The following is a 26,672-nucleotide window of genomic DNA, read 5'->3' on the forward strand; positions in this document are numbered from 1 at the left end:
ATATCAATTGTCGCTGATCTAAAAAGTTCAAGTTTGAACAGTTTTTTAACAAGCCTAATGTTTGCTTTCACACGCATAAAGTGATGTATAGCTGATTAATATTTACAACAGACTGGGTTGTGAATATAAAATACAATTTTATCATAATATCTACTTCATTTGTTTCTAAACAAAGCGGTCTGGTATCTATGTGTTTGAAAAGGTTTCGACAAGATAGATTGTCAGTCTTTTCGAAAATAAATTGATACATCAAGAATGGCGAACGAACTCAGAAACTTCTCATAGAAGAACTTCAATAGTAATTTATTATTTTTTTGTAACAAACCATCTTAAGGAACCGGAAATGGACAAAGGGCAGTCATCAAGTACCTGCAACTGAAAGGGCTTACTTAGATAGATTCTCTCTTTAGGAGACGAAGCCCATCCACTTCCACTGTAAAAATGTGGACTGTGGAATTTAAGCGTGGTAGAGAGAGCCTTGATAATGACCCGCTACCAGGAAGGCCTTTCGTAATATGACAATGATGATATTGACACACTTTCAGTGTTATGAGGCATCTCTTATGTGAAGGTTGGGCATATTAACAACTAAGAGCTGGAAATGACAAAATTCTGCAAGATGGGTGCGAAAACTCTTGACAGATGATTAAATCTTACACCAGGTAGGGCGCGATGTGTCAAAGTTCGTAGAGCTATAAATATAATAATATTGACAATTCCAAAACACTTTCTGTTTTGTGCCACGAAACGGCGTAAATTTGCGAGTTGGTATTAATTCGCGATTTTGTTGTAGTTTCGTCGAATTTATATTAGAATCTTTCAACTGCTTGACAAATTTGCAAACTCATTCAAAATCTGATTGTTGTTCCCAGTGAATCCATTGGGAAATATCACAAAAATGCATACTGTACAGTTTTATAAATATTTATTTTACATATATCATGTACCACACATCATGAGTCAGCATTTAAAGGTTTACTGTCATCTACTGGTATTCTTATAGTTGAGTTAGTAGTTGATCGCAATTCCACGTTATCCATCAGTGGAACAGTCTTATTCAGTTCTTCCTGTTCGCGATTTTTTAGTCGTTCACGAAAGTCAGGACTGGTACAACCGAATACGTCAAATCTTTTCGGTATGATCTCCTTTTTAAACATAATTTCAAACAACCAAGAGAATAGAACTGTTGAAATCAGGCTACACAACATTGCTAAAGTCCGGAATGGAAAGTTTTGTCCTGCTTCCTCGGTATAAAACGGATAATGTATTAAAGGAGGTATTTTTACCACTGCTTCTCCACCTATAACTCGTAAGATGACGCTAATGGTATATCCTATCAAAGACCCATAAGCATTACTAACATCAAAAAATAGAACACATGTAAATTGTGGAAAGAGAATAACATACATTAAGTCGGAGCATAAAACATACAATCCATAAACACTTTTTGCTCCTATTGCGATAGATGTAGCCAGGGCACCTGCTACTATAATACCAATTCTTAAAACCCATACCATTTCTCTATCAGAAGCCTAAAAAAGAAACAGTCTTTACTATCAAACTATAGAAATCATAAATTAACAAAGAAGGTGATGAATGATTCGGTGTTTAACATTCAGAATAACAAGAGAACACCTCTCTTAAAGAGAAAGAAACAAACCTTTGGTCTGAAAAACTGTTGATATATATTTTTAGCAAAAACAGATGATGTAGATAATATGCTAGAGTCAGCTGAAGACATGACTGCTGCTGAGACTGCACCTAAACCTATCAATGATACTGGTAGTGGACAGAGATACTGGAGTACTAATGGTAATATATAACTCATCTTCTCCTTAGGGATTGGAATTTCTCCCGTGTAGCTTGTTTGATTCCAGTCTGGAAATAAATTACATACACATGTCAAATATAGCTTGCCTGGCAAGGTAATATACGCTAACTGACAGCTTTGGTTTTGAATACAAATATTTGGCAGTACAGTAACAATCACCAGTCAAACACTTCTTTTTTTTTTGTAAACAATATTTTATTCACATATACATATGAACAGGATTGGAGAACAGGCTTACGCCTATATGACCCCTTTCCAAAAAACAATGAAAATTAATAATTATATACATTAAATTAAAGTTATTATAAATTATAATACTAATGTATATACATTTACATATTGTACAACAATGAATAAGGAAAAAGTAATATAATGGTATTTTGAGAAGCCACACACGTTCTCTTTTAGGGGAAAATTAGAAGCGTTTACTAAGATTGAGAAATGAGTGGACCTGATCAAATATTTCTAAAGATTCAGTTTGAATATCTGATCCATATAATAGGTGGTTTAGGTTAATAAATTTTGGTTGAAGCAGAAGAATAGAGCGGCGGCGTGCATCTAAATATAAGGGGCATTTTAGGAGATAGTGATATGCATCTTCAAATTGATGTCCGCAAATCCATTCCGGGTTGTCGGAGATATGTCTGAGGTACTTATGCCCGTTTAGATCACTACAAGAGAGGCAAAGACGGCTATGTAAGATTTGATTCGTTCGTTGGCCGATGTAGTATGGATTGGCACTGTTTTGTCTTTAGATTTAAGTGAAGATTTAAATGCGGATATGGATGGAATAAATTTTTGGGAGTCTGGTAAAAGGTTTCAGAGGCGTATAGATGATGGAATAAAGGATTTATAAAAAAGATCAGTTCTGCAAGCATATTCATTCAAATTATTAATGTTTCTCAGATTGTAGGTGGACTGTCTATATTCAAGGAGATCAGATAAATATTGCGGAGTCATGTTGTTAAGTATTTTATAAATCATTACTAATTTATTCCGCCTTCTTCTCTCCTGTAGTGATATAAATCCTGTTTCTTCGTATAGTAGTTGGTGGCTGGTACTTTTCACTGCCCCACAGATTGTTCGGAGTGCATCAAGTTGGAGATTTTCTAATTTGTTTGTTAGTTCGGCAGTGCACCCATCCCAAATTATGTCGCAGTAGTCGAAGTGTGGGGGAATAAAAGAAGTATATATTGTAAGAATAGATTTCCTGCTAAGTCGGTATTTTAAAGATCTGATACAATTAATCATCCTGCCGGTTTTCGATAAAATAATGTTTATGTGCACATCCCACTGACAATTGTTTTGAAATGTTTATGAAATGAAACTTCTTGGACTGGTGTTTTATCTAAGTTCAAAGTTGGTAGTAGAGGGTTCGATTTAGTAGTAAATGCAAGTGTTTCTGTTTTTAAGGGATTGAAGGATACCAGCCATGTTTTTGCCCAGTTATTGATGGTGTTTAAATCATGGTTAAGTACCTCAGCGGAAGCATTCGGATCATCAATTTTTAGATAAAGAGACGTATCGTCTGCAAAAAGTCGAATATGAGATTTGATTTGTTTCACAATATCGTTAGTATAAATAAGGAATAGTAATGGTCCAAGGACAGAGCCCTGTGGAACACCAACTGGGACTGTTTTAAGTTCAGAGGAAACTCCACTTACAACTACTCTTTGATTGCGATCTCCTCTGATGCCCACAGCCCCAAGCTTATGACAGAGGCCAGCATGCCAAAATGTCACAGAAAACTGCATATGAGTTTTAGTCGATGGCTTGAAAAAAATAGTGAGAGAGATCTATTAGTTGAAATGTTGTTGATTCGACGTGAAGAAACACTTCTTTTGAACTGAGCGATACTGAACAATATTGCTAAGTTTTGTCAAAATCCTTTTTGTGCCTTTTACATTGTTTACAAGCTAAACATTTTTTAAACACATGGGAAATATCTCATATTGAATTTTTTGAGTTCATCAGGAATTGAACCTTTTTGAGCTGAAAATTGAACGCGTTTGCAAAAACAAGAATTGTGCCTTCTAGGGTGTTGACAAGTTTAAAATTGAAGGTATAAAAAGGTTTTTTTTATATTTTTCACGTACACAATATAATTTGAACAGTTTGTCGTTTGTCTCCATTTTTACTTTATTTTACCTTTACTAAAGATACACATAAAAAATACCTGCAGAAGCTCCTGCGACTCCCATACAAGCTGCTGGAATCGCAAAGCAAAAGGTAGCTACACTAGCTACTAGTGATGCTAGTCGAGCTCTTTCCGGTGTTTTACATGCCAATATCCTTTGATAGTACACCTAAAGCACAAAACGGTATACAAACAAGGATTATGATATTAAAAAAGGAATATAATATGTAATTGCCTGATGCCAAACTTTAGGTCAAGAGACAAGTTAGTGATTATTATAAAAGGGTGGTAAACACTGTTGATGAGTTTAAATAATTCTTGCTTTCTAGGTATATTCAATGATATAGACCACTGACTGTAATCAAGACCTAGTGATAGAAGCTTACTACTTCACAATAAATATGATTTCTTCGTGCCAGAATACGGTGAATTTTCATTGTTGGCAAAATGCATCGAAAATATTGGTTAATTCAATCTTTATTTCATTTAATAGCCTACCTGCCATGGAATACCTCCTAGTAGTAAAACCCCATATATATCAATGAAGTAACCAATTTGGTTGGTAGGAATTGTTCCTTGCCATGAATCCGAAATTCGACTGAAATCAACTGACTCGTGGTTCAATGCGAATGGCACAGCTATTATCTAAAATAAGATTACCAACGTCACTGAAATCATAACTTTTGGTCCACAGTATGGATTTCTCGACATGATTTGTAACGTCTGAAGGTCGAAATGACATTAATCGGATTCCCAAATAGTGAAAATTCGAAATTATTTAGCTACATATTTTATCAAGTAACAAAATAATGATCCTCTTGTATGTGCAGTACAGGATAATCCTTAACTAACACTTGAAATCATTTCGATCTGAAGTATACTACGGACCATGCAGAACATTTGAATAGCCAAAGTATAAAAATCCGTGCAAGCAAGGCAATTCCATTAATCAAAATCTCGTCCAAAGCATGGCAAAATCAAGGGTGAAAAATCGTCTTTGAAATATTAATAAACAGTAAAAAAAGGAGAGAGTGATTCTACTTACCAACCCAATAGCAATGCAAATTAACTGAACGACATCTGTATATGCTACCGACCACAAACCACCTAATACGGTATAAAAGATTGCCACACAAGCTGATATTATCACCGCAATAGTTTGATCTATGTCTAAAATAATTGCTATAGTAGAACCTGAAAAACACTTGGGGGTAAATATGAGGTAAAGGTTTATATATTTCAGTAACCAAACAGATGTATGGCGTTATTTAGAAGGTGTCATATAACTCATTCTTAGCGGTTGATGAATGAAATGAATGCAAAACTATTTTGTATAAAATAATAATAAAAATGATGCACAGAGCATACCGAGAGCAGCAAGAATGGCAGCTGTCCAGAAGAGGTCACCCATAAACTGTGGAATACACATAAGTGCTCCTACACGATTACCAAATTTTATCTGGAAAGGGTCATACATTGTTATATACCCAGCTCTTCTCATCTTTGGACCATAAATCACGCCACCTATAAAGGAACATCCCAAAACTGGAACTTTGAAATAACAGGTGTCAGAGGAGACATTTTGTAGGAAAGATATATTTTGTTTACCGACAAAAGTCTTCAAGATAGCTACCAACAAGAAAGATAAACGTACGCCCACATTGCAGCTTTGATAAGTGTTTTGATTCAATAAAAAGCAGCATGAACATAGTGTTTAATTTGTAAACTTCATTGCTCAGATGAACTTAAAGGGGCATTACATTTTTGTAAAACATTTTCATTGTCAAAAAACGTCGAAAATTATCCCTTAAAATTTCTAAAGTATGCTATTTAAATCTATGTATCTACTTGATCAAAATGAATGAGTACCACTGGCTAATTAAGGTTTGATGGAGCTTCAGTGATTTCCATGTGGGCGTATAAAAATCTAGCAAATGAAGTTTCAACAAAATTTACACTTTTCGTCACCAGATGAGATGAATGTAACACAGCACCATGTCCTCGTAGTTTGGACCTCGTTCTGACCCATGTAAAATAAAGGGTTTATCATTATTATTTCATTTTTAGATTTCATTTTTAGATTTCATTTTTAGATTTCATTTTCTGATGACGAAACGTGATAGGTGTTTCCAATGACAATTCACGTACAGCTTATATAAACTGACAGTGGTTATATAGTTTATGCCAGTGACACCTTTTCTGATTTCTGACAAATACAAAAATATTCGGTTTTGATTGACAAGTGATAAAAGAGCCATGTCTAATCTTAAATAACACTAAGAGTTATTTAAAGCTGATTGAGATGTATAAATACCTATCAAAAAAGCTAAACAATAAGCGACAGGAGCTTGAGCCCATACTACTCCACTTGATGCTAATATCTCCGCCGTTCCATTTATATAAGCCCCACCAACTAGTGTAGCTAAAAATGAAAGTTTATCCTCTAAGTTTTAACAAATTTCTTTGTGCAAAATAAACATTTTTTCCTTTCAGTTGGACATAATCTCTGATGGTGTTACTAGAAACGTCACAATATTGAAGATGCTATTTCTATTTATCAGGGGGAGCGATTTTGAGATTATAGCCAGCCTGTTACAAAATGCAATACATGTACTCTAAAGATTCGTAAAGAATTGGTTCAGATATGAAAATAACTGTCTTGTAAAAAGTATATTAATGAAAACAGCGTAAGTCAGCCGTTAATTAAATGTAACCTGTCATGGTAAAGAATGAAACGATTAATCCCATTCCACGATTGGCTACCAGCAGTTCTTCTGTTGTAGAATTGGCCCCCTTTCTTCCAGCCCAAATACCAATAGCAATGATCAATATATAAAATATAATGACTGCTATTATTCCAGGTATGTTAACTGCCATGGTGCAGCTGAAATAATAACCACAACATGTTCTAAGATATAAGATGTGGTATTATTTGCTCTAGTTCAACTGATGTGGGATATACCAGTTCTAGTAAAAGGACAGATGTACATATATAAATAACCGAACCTCAAGGTTTTGTAAAAAAAAATCTGACACACTAGTCAGAACATGTCTATGAATACCAAAATATCATACAGTTTATTATCACTAGTACTCTTTACATTATGTATTTTGCGTATAACAAAAAGAATCGTTTATCAAAAACACATAATGACATAATGATAACACGTTTACTTGTATTGCGACCAAGTTGTACTATTTCAATATTACATATTTAGTGAGCCTAAACTGACGATTGGTACAGAATAATTTAACTTACCTTTTTATTTCAAATTAAATATAATCAAAACTTATTAAGAGTTGAATGTTAAAACTTTAAACACACTTGACTGAGTAAAAATAAATGATATTTAGATTTTTTTTGTCTAAGTCATAGTCATCTAACATCTCTTAACAAACTAATGACATGCAGTAATGTCACGTCCAGTTGTTTTTTCCTTTCGTCTCTGATGGTACGTTAGAGTTTAACATATGATGTTATTAAAACAGTTGTATTGTTTTAATGTAAGGAAGCTAAGCCTTAACAATGTAACCGTAAACAGACTTGTTTTAGTTTGTTTATGTATAGATTTCCTCTTTTGTTTATTTCTAGTGTTTAAAATTAGTCAATAGATGTTATACTTCATTCACTGTATAATAATAATAATAATAATAATAATAATACAAACTTTATCAGTTGGGATCTTTCTACATAAAACTACAATAACATATTTACAAAATGATAAACAACCAATAAGAAAGAAAATAAATGAATATTATGAATATGAATGGTTGCGATAATAATGTGACTAACACAAACGATATTGAATTAATTGAGGTAATATTTTCCTTTGGTTATCAAAGATAAAGAGAAAATGTAGAACTATTAGTAACACAATTACATATTATGATCGCAATTCCCTTTTTAGTCCTGTCTTAAAACTCTCTTCATCATTAGATTGTTTAAGTATTTGAGGTAATGAATTCCAGAGTAAACTAGCCTTATATTTGAATGTTCTTTTCATGGCCTCAATCAAGAACTTGGGAAGATGTAATGAGTTTGTTTCCGAATGTAGAGAGAGAGTTATTGTAGAAATTGAAGATTGTAACCGAAAATAATTTTGAAAGTAATGAGGACACTTTCCGTTCATAATTTTGTCAGTAACCCAGTGTTGTATTTAATTTGTTGTTCAAGAGTTAGCCAATTTAATTGAGGAAATAAGTCTACCGATCTTGCATCATAGTTCGCGTTGAGGATACTGCGCGTTGTCCGTTTTTGTAGCTTAAATATGAAGTCAAGTTTATCACGGAAAGTTTTACCCCACACAATATTACATTAGTCTAAATGACAATATATAGGCATTATAAAATAATATTCGTGTTTCTACCGGTAGATTTATTTTAATTCTATTGAGAAGATATATTTTGATGACACAAACGAGTGAAGTTTTGCTATATGTTTTCCCCAGTCTAAGTGATCATCTATCGTAATTCCGAGTAAAATACCTTCCGAGACATTGTCCAACTTCTGGTCACCAATTGAAAGAGAAAGGTAACTTTTAGTTTTTTTTTTGCGTTGATAACCATGATTATCATAGCACCATTGGCTGGTAATGTTTATGTTCACTTGAAGACAGCTTTGAATGTAGTCTATTTTTTTATCAGAAAAAATGTATAGTAGTATCAACAGCAAATATTTCGGGAATGACATTTTTAGAATAAATTGGAAGATCATTTATGAAGATAAGAAACAAAAGTGGTCCAAGGATAGATTCCTGTGGAACAACAAATTTTATGGATTGAAAATTACCTAGACAGACTGTGATGGGGCTAAACCTTTTCGGACGTTTCTTGTAGAAACCAACATTTTAACTAAAATTAATTTTGGCTCTGGAAATGGTATCCGTTACATGGGAAAAGTTAATTTTATATAATTCAACCAATCAAATTTCCAAACTTTTGTAAAAACTAAAGCGTATCATTTTAAACTTTTTATTTTGGATAAAATGAATACTGGATGTATAAATCTGGCAAATTTTAAAGCGATCTTTCAATAAATCAAATATTCCATAATTCAGGATGGAGTCAGTCCCCAAAACAACTGGATAAATTCTGGATTTCTACGATATGGTCATGAAATAAAATTGTAGTTCACTTCAAAATCACCCGTCATTGTTTGTAGATAGGTTCGAGGCTTCTTTGAAATAATTTAGAAAACTTTGCAAACTGCTTCCCTGATCTTAGTTTTTTAAACATATAAATATACTACGTTTTAAGAAAAATTTTTTTTAAAAATATCTGATTTTCTTTTTTTTTTTCATTCAAGCTTTATGAAAATGAAGCCGAAGAGGCTACTGTTTGTTCACCATTGTTTAACCTATAACTAACAAATGGTACGCCCAGTTCCCTGATAAATTTTCAGTGTTTCAAGATAGATCACCAATCTGTGTCAAATCGTACCTTTATAACAAAACACTAATATATAAACTTTATTTGGCACTACGGGACTACACAATGTAAATATGAAATTACATAATTGAATAATGAATAATGGAAGGGTGAAACCCTTGATAAATTGTGAACAGATGATCAAAGCAGAAAAGAACATCTCATTAATAAACTAAAATTTAAACCCCTACTACTTTGGGGTAGAATAGTAGAATGAAATTATACTATAAAAGGCCAAAATAAACAAATGTAAGCATTTGTGTAGTCCCCAAAGTAGTTAAAGTGGATGGTTGTAGGATTTTAATCTGATTATTCAGGAAATGAGATGAAGAGCATTCCTGATTGTAAATCTGGTCTAATCTAACGTCTGTAACAATCAGATGACCATCTTCCTAAAAGTTTGATCATTTGATCTTGAACTTGACTACGAGCAGCAGATGTAGCGGCTCCTATTCTGAAAGAATGGTCATTATATAAATAATGATTAAAACCTAAATATTCCAAAAGAGAATGCAAATGATTAATGAAATAAATTCGAGTAACAGCCTTGCCATCTTCAGTGAGAAATAATGGATCTAAATTGTAGAAATATCCATTACGGACAGAAATGTAATTAATAAGTTGAGAAACCGGACAAATTGATGAATTATTAGGGAACAATGTTATATAAACTCCTTTATTAAAATAGTCCGATTAGAATTCTTTAAACGTAATGTTATATATTCTGGATATAACAATATATCTCAAATAGATAAGTGCTTTTAGTCAAGATGGCAGAAGACAAGACTGATCACGTGACTATTTGCGCGCGATTAGCAGACGATGCTATTGCCGTTTAAGTTATAAATCACTCCTATATACATAGGATTCAAAAAAATCTATTTTGTCATAGATATCGTTGATTACTGGCGCGTTTATACTAAGTCAAGGGCAATTCCTCACAAACCGTTCATCGAAAAATCGTCAACTTTGAACTTGACCAAGATCTCATGAATATAAATGATCACACCAAACTTCAATAAAATCAGATAGGAACTGTAATCTTTATCGGGTTCACATTGTGGACGGATCGACGGAGGGACAGGGACACGGACAATATATAAACACATTATATAATGTGGGCGGATAAAAATGAAAACTGAAGAAGCTAGGCCTACTTTTTGTTCATAATTGATAAATCGAACTACCAAGTTTTATGAAAAAAAAAAACCAAACAAGCTGCTGTTTGCTCACTATTCAAGATCATAGCTGTTAAAACTGCATTGAGAGCGTATTTGCATCCATTTCTTTTGCGTTTATATTTGCTGTAGATTAACTCGTATTTTTAACAAGTTTCGTTTATTGAACTTCGCCAAATCTTCACAAAGTGTGGATTTTGTTTGGAAAGTACATAATTTTTATATGATTTAAAGATGGTAGTACGGTCTATGAACCGTAGCAAATATTGCACCAGTAGCGACATGGGGCAAGTCCAACTCGCGTCTAAAATTAGTTACTACCATACTGTTCATACTGCCCATAACATAACAGGATCCTTATATTACCCGATAAATAAAAAAAAAACTTTATCCATGAATATACAATTAACTATTTAAAAACCCAAGATTAACTGATATAGACTAATATTGACCTTTTCGAGAACTTAAATTTTATATTCATTCCAAGACGTAGTATCACTTAAAATTGTAACGATAAATCGTATTGACTGTTCTGATAAAACTGATACAGTCTTGCTTGTTATACCCTGCTTGGGCGGTATTTTAACTGGTCGTGTTTCCATGCAGATGGGATTGAACTGGTTCAGGGTTGTTGACTCACAACAGAATTTGTTAGAAAATTCCAAATGTTTGTTATTCTGACAAAGGCAGTTTTTTTGCTGACATCCAATCATACTTTTTGTTTCTTTAGTTTTTTGTTGTTGCACCTGGTTCTTGTTTCACTTGAGTAAGTTAATGGATTATCGTTTACAAAGTTGTATTTACCAAGAGTTGGTAGGTCTAGAAGTCTAAGTCTTTCTGGATATAGCAAACGTTTCAGATTTCTATGTATTTTCAGTGCACGCCTTTGGACATTTTCGATACCTATTACATCCTTCTTCAATATTAGGTACCAAACTGTTACTGCGTATTTTCTATATGTGGTCTGATTAGGGAACAGGAACATCTCTTTTTCTAGATTGGTAAATGTTCGTTTTATCATTCACAGGGGTCTTTTTGATATTATCTGCAATACGGGTTGTGAACTTCAGGTTATCTTGAAATACTATTCCAAAGTCCTTTTCTTGGAATTCTAGATTAAGAAGTCGGTTTTGGTTTTTGTAATATTGGTGTTTCGGGTTGTTGAATCCAAAGTGGGCTGACTTGCATTTATCAATGTTGAACGACATCATCCATTTGTTTGTCCAGTCTACTAGGTTGTTAAAATCTGATTGGAGATTGACGATGTCAAATTGCTGTCCACTATGTCCCATAAGCTGTGTATCGTCTGCAAATAGTTTGATGACTACTTTGACAATTGATGGTACATCGTTTATAATATATAGGAGGAAAAATATTGGGCCTAGGACACTACCCTGAGGGACACTACTATAAACACTACTCTTTGTCTTCTGTTGGTTAGGAAGTTTTCTGCCCACCAGATATATACCCATTTTGCATTTTGATGATTAGTCTCTTATGTGGTACCTTGTCGAACGCTTTCTGGAAGTCCAAGTAGATTGCATTTATGGGTAGGTCTATGGCAGAATCTATATTTCTGTTAAGTAGTCCAGTACTTCAAGAAGTTGAGTGGTTGTTGAAGGACCATATCTGAATCTCTCATTAGAGATTTCATTGACTTGACCAATATACTAGTGAGGCTGACAGGTCTATAACTGTTTGATTTTGGATTTGCACCCCTTCTTGAAAATTGGAATGACGTTATCCTCCTTCTATTTAGTTGGTACTATTCTTTCATGCAAAGACCTTTTGAAAAGTGTTGACAGGAGCAAGCCAATGACTAGTGATTTTTCTTTCAATACTTTTGGCTGGAAATCATCTGGACCAGGTGACTTTGAGTAATCGAGATCCCATGGCTGTTTAGTGACCATCTCGGCTGTTATAATAATCTCCTCAAGTTTGGTTAGTGGTTGCTGATCATTGGGTGAAGGTAGATTTAATTTATTTTCTTATAGCGTGAAAGTCGAGCTGAAGAAATTCAATGGAAATTCTTTTGGGCTATTCACTGTGTTTTGGTAGCCAGATGTCTGGAGACTTTATATACTTCATAATTAGGCTATACTGAGTCTTGTTTCGGCAGTAATTGTACCAGGTCTTTCTCTTCTTCTTTAAAGCTAAAGTTACTTCGGGGTCAACTATAGTTTCTTGCTTCTTCTTTTGTTGCCTAGGTTTGTTAAATATATTAACTTTTCTATGTTTTCCTCGAGGATATTCTTAAATGTTTTCCAAGTATTTTCTGCATCTTGGTCAGGTAATTTATCTTCTCAATTTTTGCAGATAAGTTCTTTCTCATGTCCTCATAGTTGCCTTTAACTTAGCCACAGTTACTCTACTTTTCATCTACTGTTGTTATCGTATGATTTATTTTATCCTTTTCTTCTAGTATCTGTAGCGTCAACTGGAGGATTCGTTTTTGGATGATTTGATGTTAGTTGTAATAGCATAACATGATCCCTCTTCCCGATTGGTGGTAAAGTCATTAGGTTTGCGATCATGTATTCGTATTTATTGAAAATTAAGTACAATACTGATGATGTGAATCTTGTTTGGTTTGGATGTGTGCTGGCTTAGGAAATTATCAACACTTGGCGGTATGGTAGATTGACAAGACCGGGCATTTTCACTACGAGCAAACGTTCACTAGACTTGATTTTGACCTTGTAAGTGAATTTTTCGGACTATTTTGCAGTCTTATCAGATGATGATGAATGAAATTGATAATATAGGGGACCTACAGCTACTGTTGCGATATTTCCTTGTCGATTGTCGAACTTGCTCCGTCCATGAAGTGGTTTAAATCTCTTTTGTTGGTGTAGGTTCGGCCACTTTGACTTTTTCACTTCCTCGATGTATTTCTCTTTGACCACTGACAATAAGTACAAAAGAGAGACTTCAGGGTCTTTTTCTTTCTGGCATGTTTATAGAGAGATTTAATCAAATGATTTTCATACACAGAAAATTTTCTGATAAGTGGCCGAACTAGCCTAATTGGTTACGAATTCTCAAACATAAATTCACGTTACTGGGCTGACCGAGTCTATCAAATAATGGATTAACCTCCCTTTAAATGCAATCGACAAATTAATTTACATTTCCAATATTTGCATATTTTACACAAATAGTAAGTTATCAGTAAATCATTCATATCTGTGTATATATGGATAATTAAGGTAAAAGGTACAAATTTGATTACTAGTTATCAATTAGTAGGCCTGGTGGCACAAGTTGAGTTTGCAACTATTGTCTATAGGCATAGGATAGCCATAGCCGGCATAGGCCTACTCTGTACAGCCTATGATGATAAAGAAAGGGGCACTTCCTATGTATTTACCCTAGTCTCAGAAATGGGAATTGTTTAGCTAAGCTAAATACTGTTTACACATACAGCTTACCATTGCATCCATCTCCACATTGGCACTTCATTTCCAAATTTGACCTATTTGCCTCTGCTTCCTGTTTTTACTTTTCAGTTTTTTCAGTCACTGCAAAGTTGTAAAAAAGTGATATTTGAAAGATTTTAATGAAATTCAGTACGGTACGTTTAAGCTTTAATGGCTAATATTCACTAAACACTAAAAATATCACTTATGTACTATACAGCATTGATGGAACCACCGAACATGCCAATTCATAATGGCAATTAATGGAACCATGAAATATTTTGAAACAGTATTTGGTACTGCTTAATGATTTTTAGCCTATAGATCTATTTATTATTCTGGTAATTTTTTTCAGAGACAGATATAGACAAAATTTGTAGTAAGTGAGGAAATGAAAATATGTCTGTAACTCATCCATTATTGAAAATTTTGAAAGGTAAGTGACAAAAATTATCAATTATAACATCTTTTTGTAAAAATTTTACATAACCTTAATTAGATAAGATGATTTAAGTTTAAGATTGAAGTTGAAAAAGCTTATCTTATGTTAACTCAAATGGAAGTGATTTGACATATTGACAATTTTCATAAAAGGGTAGAATGATATAGTTCCTAACCAATAAAACATATTTTGAAGAGTCATTTTAAAAGGAAATCCAGCAATACAAAGTCTAATGGCAAACAAATATGTTTTTATTACAGCTAATATTTTGGAATTGTATACAGAAGAACGAGTTATTCATGATTATAATCTAAATTTAGCACCATTTTGTAGAAGACTAGAAGACATCTTTACTCTTGGACTGAAGAGTAAGCGACACTTAAGATGATATATTTGTGTTATAAAGATTGAACTATATAAGATAATAATCGAATGCAAGTTGTAACACAAGATCATGATTTAAATACTTTTTACTTCAAAGAAAATACATCAATTATTTTTTTTAAGATACTGTTTTTAATTAGATTTCTGTTTTATAGATGGAAACAATTGGTTTGGTAAACCTAGTTATTGGGCATGGATAAACAAGTTACCACAACAGTAAGTTATTTCTTATAGCACTCTCATAGTAAAGCCCAGAAACGTAACTTACAAAAATTTTTCCACTGTCATGTTGGTTTGTGAACATTTCAATCTGAAATACTCCTAACATGCAGACAAATTTGAAAAATTATTTGTCTCCTTTTTCTAGGTTTTACCTGCAAAATTCTAATCAACCAAAGCTTATTTTGAATGGAAAGTAGTTGAATCTCTTAGTTTGCCACTGTCTCAAAGAAGAAATGACAAATGAGGTTATGGTTGGGCACATGGTGTGTGATCAAAGGTGATTTCAAAAATGATCTAAAAATGTTTGAGTAATTTGTTATTCTTTTTCTTTCAGAAGAAATCCATCATTTGATCATACTGTACATTTTGTTAAAGATTGTTTAAAGGTAAGCCATCTAAACATTAATCTGCTGTCTTTCAGATTACTAAAGTTAATTAATATCTATTCCAAGAATTTTGCTTCATATGAGTAACATGTTTGAAGCCATAGACAAAAAACTTTATTAACCTTCTGATTTTAATAAGTGAGACTTGAATCCCAAATTGTCAAATTGTGATTTGTTTCAGACATCAACTGTAGATGGTAAGGGAAGATTATTTCTACGAGCAGCTTTAGTGAAAAAGAATTTAGATATAGTGATTGCATTAGTCAAAGAGAATCCAGTTTTGTTAGAGGTAATAATACATCTTCTTACTACAAAATTGATTGATGCCTATAATCAGATGCTGACAATAAGAATTTTGAAAACAGATTAGGTGGAAGTCAAAGTCTCCTTACTTGCACGTGCATATTAGACATTTTTACTGTGTAAAGAAGCCCCACATTGATGGATTATATTTTCTGTTGTCAACATAGTATTTTATAGTTCATAAAATGATGGTAGTCAGAATTTTTAAAAAAAAATCTCATATCTTTAGCATATAGCATTTTTGCAAGACCATTTTGTATGATGTAATGTTATTTACACAGTGGTGGCGCTAGCCTCCTGAAACTGAAGGTACAAATGAGGGGGGGGGGGAGGGGGGGCAGACTGACTTAATAGGGGAACAACCATCAGTTTTCAGATTTAAAATGTGACAGCTCTAGTCAAAACCTCCAACTGAGAGAGAATTTTTGAAAAATAGAATTGATGTTGTGCTTTCTGAAACGTATTTGATTTTTTTAAAAGTATATTTCTAAATTAGTTACAAATGAAGTGCAATTGGGGGGTACAAACCAATTTTCTAGTAATTTCCCTGTACCCCTAATGGTGCCGCCACTACATTTACATTCAACATGTTTCCTTTAAACAGGACAAGACGGAAACTAATGAAACATACTTGAGTTAAGGAATCCCCTTCCATGTAAATTTATATGACACTGTAAATATATAGCAATACTTAATTTTTGACTTAAGCACATGAAGAGATTTTTATTATTTTCAGACATGGTATGAAAGAGATTCAATAATTGGTAATGAAATATTATCAGGTAGATATTTAGATTCTATTGTCAGCTATATTATCACACATTCATGAGCATGTCAGAACAAAAACTATGTTTGTGTTCAATTAAGCCTACTACTTGAGCCACCCTAAATACTCTCTCACTAAGCCTGCATGCCTGAATATGTGCTTTCATAACATTACTTAAGCACAATGTTACAACCTAAAATACCAATATGAGAAGTGTTTACAAGCATATGTGCAAAATATATTTTGACAGATGAATTTATAAATTGGGATTGTCAAACTAGTTCTTTCTGTTGAAAACATTCCTTAAAATACTGTAGATTCAAAGTTTCTGGTTTGGAACAAGAACTGACCCAAGACTAAAAGTTCAAGGAGATGATTTATCATAATAATGTGTTTTGTAATTATTTTTAGAAATTTTCATATCATTATTGGAACAAGTGAAGACAATAACTTTCAGTTTGAATTTAAAGGTAAGTCTTGATAAACTATTATATATTCAGCAGTATTCATATCATTAGGTATTATCCTATCATAGGCATTATCTTCTCAGAGGCATTATCTTTAGTGTTACCTTGTTAACTAAGGAAAATAATGTCCTTTCCTTGAGAAAATTACAGGTACATTGTATATGGATATTGCAGTACTGTGTTATCTAATGAAAACTCTTAATTAAAAGGTTTGTTTATTGAGGAGAAGGAAAGTTATCATTATACTGTTTATTTAGAATGCTAGTTATTTAGATGTAACTTGGGATATACCAGTGTATAAAGATTATGAATTTGTTCCCTGTGAAGCTCTTGGCATACATTTCATGTAAGTTATTATGACTGTTGTTTAATCAAAATTTATGAGTGAATGCTACCTTAGATGATATTCTTTTTTAAGCATGAAAAGTGTTATGACATTACATCCAATATCATCAAATTTTAAACAGTCATGTGTATGCATTTTAGTCATATATGATACTGAGTTGAGTGATTATTTTTCTTCATTTATTACAGAGAGGTTGAAGGTCATATGATTGTACTGTCAGTTGATAAAGGTAGTGTAGCAGCAGAAGATGTAAGTTACTCAATCAGTATTTCAAATCATTGCAATATATCTGATACACACATTATACTAACAAATATAAACAAGAGCCACTCGTGGCACAGAGTGGGACTTTGCAAATGTTGCAAAATGCAAAAGACCCTGAAAAAATCAACCTTCGACGATAATTAGATCAAGCGCAAGAACAGTGTAAAGTTGATAAATTTTCATTTTTTAGAAGATTCTAATACCGGAAGTGGACGTCAGACCTCACAAATGAAAGTATCAGCAGATAGCCAAGGTCAATGACCTTTAATCCTGTAAAGGAGAAGGTCTAAAAAGGTCAAGATCAAGAGATATACGCCATTAAAATTTCAAATTGCACACGACTATAAAACCGGAAGTTGACATAGGACAGCAAATATAAAAGTATAAATAGATAGCCAATGCCAATGACGTTTGATCCTACAAAGGTCAAGGTCAACAAAGGTCAAGGTCAAAAATTGAAAATTTTGAATTTCCAAAACCTGTTCCTTTTTTTGAACTATGAAGCGGAAACAACCAAAATTCTAAGACAAAGTGGCTCAAAATATGAGGTAATTGTGTAAAAAGTTCCATTTTGAACAAATGTATACTTTGCGAGTTATGCCCCTGGCCAAAAATGTCAATAATGAGTAATTTAACCCGGAAGTGCCACGCCCAACTCAATTTTTTATGCATAGGGTAATAGATATTCCAAATGTTATGTTGTGTTTTAAATTTCAAGCTTCTACATTATTCAGGTCAAAAGATATAGGTCAACAAATGTCAATAAATGTCAAAATCGAAAAATGAAAATATCCAAATGTTAAAACCCGTTCCTTTTTTGGAACTATAAAGCTGAAACAACTGAGCTGTTAACACAAACTGGCCAAAAGGATGAGGTAATTGTGTGCAAAGCCTCTTTTTGAACAAACGTATCCTATGCGAGTTATGCCCCAGCCCCAAAATGTAAACAATTAGTAATTCAACCCAGGATGTGCCACGCCCACCCCAATTTTTTTGCCATAGGTGAATTCATATTCAAAGTGTCTAGTTGTATTCCAAATATCAAGGTTCTCCATAAAATAGGTCATAAGATATACATACACCAAGATCAAAAAGACACAAATATGGTAAAACAAAACTCAAATTTGAAAAAATCACGAATTTCAATTTTGCTTTAAAAAAGCAATTGTTCTATATCTATGTAAAGTGCATGAGAAGAACATTAGGAAACCGAAATTTTAGGTTAATTAGGTCATGTGTTAGAGCAGTCCAAAGTTGCGAATTTGGCTTTTTACGGATAGCTATAAAACCGGAAGTAGATGTCTGGAGTCAAAGGTCAAAGTATCAAATTATAGCCAAGGTCAATGACCTTTGACCCTATAAAGGTCAAGGTCATCAAAGGTCAAGGTCACGAGATACAAGCCTTCAAAAATTGAAAAAATTCGACCAGAAGTTGCAAAAAAGCAAAAGTCAAATTCAAAAATCCATTTCCAACATTTTTGTAGCCATCGACTAAAGTATACACCAACATAAAAATTTGACCAATCCCATTCTCCCCCGAAGCCCCATTTTGAGTTTTATGAAAAAGTATCAAATCAAGATGGCGGCCGAAGTATTTTTTTCGGACTTAATTTTATTTTAAAATCGGCCATAGAATTAAGATTAATAACGATATACATAATTTCGTTGAAATATTTCAATCACACCGGAAGTGAAAATCGATTTTCCACTTTAACCGGAAGTGACGCAAAAATTTTGAATACGTCAAATGGTTTACATTAGTGACATGCATCTTTTATCAAAATTTCAGATTAATCCGAAAAAAACTGAAAAATGGTCCAAAAATTTCGAAAATCGGCTGAAAAATGTCTGCGACAAATTTTCAAATTTTCAAATTTTGAAACTGCTATTCTTTCAGATTTTAACAGTAGATTCCAAAAATGCAAACCCAAAGAAAATCGACCGAAAAATACGACTTCTAGAGCCGATTATCAATTCTTGCACATATTGAACTGTGGCACTTCCGGTTTTGCAAAAAGATCCAAAATATATTTATGCACATCGTCGCCTATATCTAAGGTTCGTGAATGTTGAATGGTTGCTGCAACTATTGTAGTCTAAGCTCAGGAAGGTGTGTAAATTTCAAAAAAAAAAAAAAAAAAAAAAAAAAAAAAAAAAGAATTGACATTTCGATAACAAACTAATCCGAATTTTTAAATGATTTGCTGTCCTTGTTCTTTGAAAAACCTTTAATTTCTAGCTCTAACCCACTAGACAAGATATTATTCCATAAGGTAAAACTCTATTGAAAAAGAAGTATATGACTCCCTGAAGTATTTGATACTGCTGATGATTGCCATTCTAAAAGTTGTTCTGATGTGGAGTTATTGCTGTTGAGAACTGCAATGAGAACTTGTTCATGTTTTAATTTGATGAACAGTTTTTAAGGTTTTGCTTTGCCTTTTAAGTATTTTTTCAGATTATTTGAACATTCATAATTTATGACTTTATTTTCATTTCTGACATAGTGGGCATATGCTACCTTGCCTGGCAAGTCATCTTTATATTTTTTGATCAAATTTGTTTGTTGGATGATTCAGGGTAAGGTACAGCCTGGAGATGTTTTAGATGAAATGTTTGGTGAAAGTTTAAAGGATGTTAAAAGGGGAAGGGTAAGATTAAGATTTGTCCATTAAATCCTTGTAAAGCTTTCACCTATTGTTATTGTTAACAAGTTCAAAAGAGACCCTATTCTTCAGATACAGGAAAGCTATTAACAAATTTTTACTGAATTTTGATTATATTATTATTTTGATAATTTTGAGTAAATATGAAATAACTGACATGAGATAAAGATATTTTAGGAAACTGAGTGTTATTCTATGAGCAGCAACATCTATTGAATCACTTATTGAGAAATTCTTTACCCTTTGAATATTCATTTGTAGAGCACTACAAATATGTATTGAAATTATTTATTTTCAAATTTATTGTCAGGTTCAAGAATTATTTCAACATTATAAAGGTATTCCTGTTTATGTCTCAATTATAAAGGTAAACAAAAAAAGAAATTGTCTATATAAGTATTAGTAATTTCATATTAGTAACTAATTACCGGTAATAATACTACAGGAAGCACTGTATTGTGATAATACAAGCTTTCTCAGTGTTAGTGTAGAATTGTATCTTCGATTGCCATTCTATAGCATGCTACCGAGCAAGTGAATGTCCAAAGAAGTAATTAAATTTGTGAAATGAAAGATTATCCCTTGTCCATTGTCATTAATCTTATTATCAGTGTATATATATATCACTAAAATTTATTAAATAAAAATGAGATGAGCAAGTGATAGTATGGTTTATAGACTGAATTTGATTACGATTTGTTTAAACCAGGGCTGTTGATTTGACTCTACTTCCAGACCTGTCTGGCAGGGTATCTCAAATATACATACTATTGATTGTTTAATATTGATATTGGTTATGTTTTATTCAGGCTAGAGAGTATAGTGGTAATATTTACCGTCCATTAAGAACGGCATTACATGAATTGAGTATAGATCCTTTAAAACATCAAGATGAAGAGAATTCAGAGGAGACTAATGGTATAGATTGTGTTAAACCACCACATACTATTTTAGAGGAGGAAGAAACAGAGATGACTCCTGTTCATGGTCCTGATGGCAGGTAAGTCACTGTCAGACCACTCAATAAGACATCCTCTTCAATTCCAACTGTATAGAAAACTTGTGTATGTACAGCCTACAGTCTTATCAGGGTCCCTTGTAAGCAATTGAATACAAAACTTCTCATAGGCCTACTTATACTAAGATTAGGAAATCTATTCCAGCAAACTTTGTTAATTGGTGAGAACTATTGTAGCTTTCAGAAATTTCCTGTAGAACAATATATTTATATCTACATAATATGTTATAAATCCAATTATCAATTGTATGAATTTGTTCTATTTAGTGCCAGTTATAAAGTAACTTATATAGGAGAATATTCATTAGGTTCTGTAAGTATGAGATTTTTCATAGAAATCAGAAAATATTTGTTAAAAATAAAAAAATTTGTTGTATTCTTCCCCAGTCAGTATTTGAATAGTTGGGCTATAAACCACTGTTTGTTTTATACATACTAGGATGGGAGAGTAGAAAGAATAGAAGATGGTGTCCTCAAAGTTTTACAATCAAACAATAGAAAAAATCTAGTAAGTCATTGTTTTATTTTTTTTCCAAAATATTTGAATGAATGCTGACATGCTCTCCTGTACAGTGTATTATATTATATTACCATGTCTCACTGTATTTTTAAAATATGACTTTTTTTGTATCACGATTATGAAGTGTAACAATACCGGTATTTCTGTGTACTTATCAGGTATTATTTTCATAACAGTACATGTATATCACTTACCACTATATACTTATTATCAGATTAAGTAATTGTTATTGATAAAAGTGTGTACATTGTTTATAGCTGGTATTCATGTTATATATTTTTCAGTCTGTGATGATTTATCTATCAGAAACTGGTATCAAAGTCAGATCATTATCAGGTGATGAAGTAAGTTTATCAAAGTTGTTCTATAGTTCTTTAGTCTCAAACAGGGTTTGTGGGTTCCTATAGGATTGACAGCTTTTTATAATCCCAAATTATGATGTGGACATAAGTAGTGTCCACATTGGATAATCTTGGAATTTATCAAATGAACTATTTATATAACCCCGGTAAACTGATCCCGTTAACCCCGGTAAAACAAACCCTGTTAACAAACCCCGGTGATAGACCCCGTTAAAACTAACCCCGTTAAACCCGGTTAGACACCCCCTTATCTGAACAGTATAAATAGAACCCTGAAGAGTGAGCCTTATTAATCAGTCTGAAGAGTACACCCAAGTACGAAACTAGTTACTGATAACTAGGGATAACTGGTCGCCTCACCCATTTTTATCTCGAACTATTTATATATTTCTAGGAAATTTTAAACCATTCTTACACTGAAGTATCAGCATGTGGTAGAAGAACAGATTATTTACAACATTTTTCATATATTGCTGGGTATGTATCTCATGATAATTAGATATTAGATCAACATATACTTTATTTTTTTTATTTTGCCTTCTCTTTATTACTTACAAGAATTAGCTACAGTACAATAAAAGTGGCAATACATTTCCTTAGGTGATGTATTTCAGAATTTTCATTTGTCGAAGTGAAAGTTAACAATCATACTATCTGTCCACCTAGATAAAAAATGATTAACATTTTCGTTGATTTTTCAGTGAAACATCATGTAATTTGTCCAAGGATTTTGTCTGTCATGTATTCCATGCATCTTCTCAAGAACTAGTAAGTATCTTTCATTTCTATGGTACATCTTTCTGTCATGCATACAATACCTTAATATATTTATATAACTGTTGTCATAACAACTTGATTGTCAACATCTTAACACATCTTTCATAGTTGCAATTATAAGAATTTCCTTGCAAAAAACTTATTACAGTTATGTTCATTATATGAGTGGAAAAACTAGACAAGTCTTGAATGATCTTATATATTCACTTTCAAATTTCCCATATGAAATATATTTTATATATCATTGTAAATCTCAATTAGCAAATCGTTAATTTAAAATTGAAAGTCAAAGCAACAAATTTTGTTGTTTCAGACTAAAGTGATATTATGTGCAATAGGTAAGTAAATACTTTATTTTAACTTTATATTGTGTAATTGACCATCTATGATGACATTACTAATATTTGGAATGTAAGCCAGCCACAAACAGATTGCAAGAGAAGAATATTGTCTCATGAAAATCAAGTTATATGAAGATGTATAATAGACTGTGGGGCTAAGATGACTTTTTATCCACCTGGAAATAGTCTTTGCCTCTGAAGGGTTATTTATTTTCAAGTCTTTTCACTCTATTCTATTGACTTGGTCAATTGATTGAAATTTTTTTTAAGGACACATTTTGACATGTTGACGCCAAATAATTTGTTTACGTTGGGGGTGAAATCAGAAAGAACATCAATTTTTTACGTCCGTTTTTTGATAACGAGGTGTTTGTCTGATACACTGAAAGGTGTAGACGTGTTTATTTTTTATGCCTACCATGCTGATTCAGCAGAAAAAATCACTCAAAAACTGAAATATGCTATTTGTAGCAAACATTCAATGCTGCTGCAGATTGCAACTATTTGCTATCTTGCGACTAGAAAATGTACCAGGTGGCCAGCATACTTGAAGAATCACGAAAAAAAGTACCTTAAGAAAAATTGAATACCCTAAATAGGACAGCTTGTTAGAACCCATTAAACCCACCGTTGCATTCTCTAGAACGGATTAAGTTCATTACCTGCTAGTTATGCTCTTTTTTTTTTTTCGGATTTTGTGTTTTGACGGTTCAGGTCACTATTTCTTTGCTTTTATATTCGCAGTAGGCTATGTGAGCGACTGTTAATTTTTTCATTTTTCTGTGACTTATTCTGGTGTTTTCCTTACACATGCCTGCTGGATGCGACCCATTTAAGTCACCATTATATCATCAATGGCCAGTGTAGCAGGGTATGACAACATTACAGTTTAAAGAAGTGTAGAGATATTGTCCCATACAAAATACTTCGTTAGAAGAATGGAATGTGATGAGGCTTAGCTCACCGAAAAAGAGTCTTCACATTAATTGTAGTAGCCTAATTATCAGTTACCTATTCGTTAGAATTCAATGTGATCACATTGTTAACAATCCTGTCCAAACCATGCAATTTTGATTAATATTTACAGTACAGAATTCAGTAAGATTTTCTGCAAAGAATTGAAGCTAGAAAAGAAAATCAAACTTTACTTTGGAATATTTACTTGCAAAGAATGAGCTCTCATCAAAAGGGAGGCGGCAAAGCAATGTCATGTTTTGTTTACATGACCTCATTTCCATTTGACTGATCTGATTGGTCCAATTGGATAGCATCAATCTCAGTTCCACGCCCACAATACGAAGTGTAGTGGGCTCAGTTTAATACAGGTTAATAAGACGATGTCAAAACCTGTATTATGATACGATGGATGTTATTTCATTTTGTATTATTGTTTGTAATGTTGAAAATTAATCCAACCATATAAGATTATTTTACTGCTGACTTGGAAATTAAAAAGATTTCGTAATATAGAGTTCTGAGTCTACTTTGTGGTCCAGGGTTCAATCCCAGCATGGGTGAGATATTACCTGTGGATTTTTCAACCCAGTTTTACCTTGCAGGTCTGAGGGACTGACATGGAAAACTCTTCTTGCCATTCAAAAGGAACAAGGCCCTGTAAAGATCTGTACATTAGAAATAAAATGCCTATTGCTGCTGTCTTAGCAAGATTTTCCTCATTTTACATTTCATGGCGTTTATGATTAATTTTTCAGCTCAAGGATTTCAAAGGACACATTGGTTTTTATAAAGGAATTCTAAAGATCTGTGAGAATATATAGTTGAAAACACCTATTCAGCTTGAGCACAATCTAGTTTACTCATTTCTGTGCAATGTTTTTTCTGCTTTAAATATTAATGCACAGTGAGTTAAATATATCTTAAAATAACTATTAATGTTTTATGCAACATTCCAATGATGAAGGAACCAGCAAGGAGGAAGAAGAACCCAGCTCAACCAAATGATTAGATCCTGCATATTTTGCTGACCTCCTTTACATCAAATGTTGAACAGTTCAATGAAGCTTCTATCTATCTTGAAATGAGTAAACACATGACTTGATAATTATTGATCAAAATGAATTTTTCTTGTGATAAGAATGAAGAAAGAAAATACAATATACATATTAGATACTAGAAATAGTAGAATGTGAAATATGTTGTTACTCAGAGTATTAACTGTATAATCTTATACTTGATCTACAGTATATTTATTATTGGCAGCCATGGTAACATTGATGCTCTAATATGTAGTAATTCAATTTATCCTGTTAATGATACTGTCACCATCCACATAACATAAGGTCTGCTCATCAGTCAAATCAGTAATTGTCCACAAGAAAGCCTTATTCAGATTTGCCAAACTGGTGTTGTAGATTATAGTTTTTGAATTATCTAGTCAAACAGCATTTCTTGCCAGTACAACCTTACTTTATTTACAGAAAACCATTCCTTTTAATCTCTGTTTACTTTTGTTAACTAATATTTTGTTGTTTTTTTCATATTTTTGTTATTTATTGTTTGTTTTTGATCTTTAAAGTGATATTTATTCAATAAGTATTGAAATCCAAGACTTTTGTCATTTCATTAATTATGTATTTAATCTTTATCTAATATTTATTATCTACAAAGTATTTAAAAACATCTCAGTTACAAGTGTCCTTGACAGTTAAAACCACATTTGATTTCACCATTATGTTCATTATCATTTGCATGATGGTTACCTTTAATGAGATACTCCTATCTAATTTTTGGGTTTAAAGGTGTAGAATTTTATCTGATAACAGTCTATGTACTGTAGAAACAAGCTAGCTATAATGCATTATTAAACTTGACATTTTCTAATTGAATATATTGATTTTTAAATAATTTTTTCAAAAGAATCTCATTAGCCTACATGATAGTTGACACAGATCATATTAAAGGCCAATGGTTCACCATTTTTGGGGGATGATTTTAGTCTTGAATATATTTAAGAGGCCTTCAGAAGTACTAGAACTGTATAAAATCACATAATCCCTTCATATATACCTCATACTAGAAATTTCACTTTCTATATTAGTCTTTTTTTTATAGGGCAGAGTCTCACGAAAAGTCATCAAACTTTCAAATGCGAATAATTTTGGACACATGATTTTGAAGACTCAAATTTCAACAGATAAGTGTAGCTAAATATTTCCTGTTTCTGAGACGATTTGTCAATCTGATGGAGAACCTAACAGTACAACAATTTATGCATTTCTTTTATCTTGGTTAGTTAGTCATATTTGACCCAACCATGATAGTGTTTCTTACTATTTTATTTTTATTATATTATTTTACTTGCTACTTTATTTTCACACTTTTCATTTCTTCTTAAATTATAACTGTTGAACAGAATTATTTTAGGCAATACAATTAATTAAGAGTTTTTTTTCTTT

The 26,672-nt window shown here is 32.5% G+C and overlaps 2 protein-coding genes across 2 annotated transcripts; one reads left to right on the top strand and one right to left on the bottom strand.

Moving 5' to 3' along the window:
• Nucleotides 1-547: 547 nt before the first annotated feature.
• LOTGIDRAFT_177946 (hypothetical protein) lies at nt 548-6,845 on the bottom strand (the record flags this gene model as incomplete). Its single annotated transcript, XM_009049816.1, has 9 exons — nt 548-588; nt 1,106-1,532; nt 1,661-1,878; nt 4,008-4,137; nt 4,467-4,613; nt 5,014-5,162; nt 5,337-5,492; nt 6,283-6,390; nt 6,683-6,845. 9 exons carry the CDS (start codon nt 6,843-6,845, stop codon nt 548-550), a joined length of 1,539 nt encoding a protein of 512 aa, XP_009048064.1.
• A 7,513-nt stretch (nt 6,846-14,358) lies between these two features.
• On the top strand, nt 14,359-23,807 carry LOTGIDRAFT_230701 (hypothetical protein; the record flags this gene model as incomplete). Its single annotated transcript, XM_009049817.1, has 19 exons — nt 14,359-14,428; nt 14,695-14,802; nt 14,974-15,034; nt 15,375-15,426; nt 15,608-15,715; nt 16,466-16,511; nt 16,907-16,965; nt 17,220-17,308; nt 17,497-17,557; nt 20,152-20,223; nt 20,549-20,605; nt 21,048-21,238; nt 21,524-21,569; nt 21,696-21,764; nt 22,061-22,120; nt 22,533-22,615; nt 22,840-22,906; nt 23,229-23,253; nt 23,728-23,807. The coding sequence occupies exons 1-19, from the start codon at nt 14,392-14,394 to the stop codon at nt 23,805-23,807; spliced, it is 1,371 nt and encodes a 456-aa protein (XP_009048065.1). The 5' UTR covers nt 14,359-14,391.
• Between the last annotated feature and the right edge of the window lie 2,865 nt (nt 23,808-26,672).

Source organism: Lottia gigantea (assembly GCF_000327385.1).
Source record: "Lottia gigantea unplaced genomic scaffold LOTGIsca_14, whole genome shotgun sequence".
Lineage (NCBI taxonomy): Eukaryota > Metazoa > Mollusca > Gastropoda > Lottiidae > Lottia > Lottia gigantea.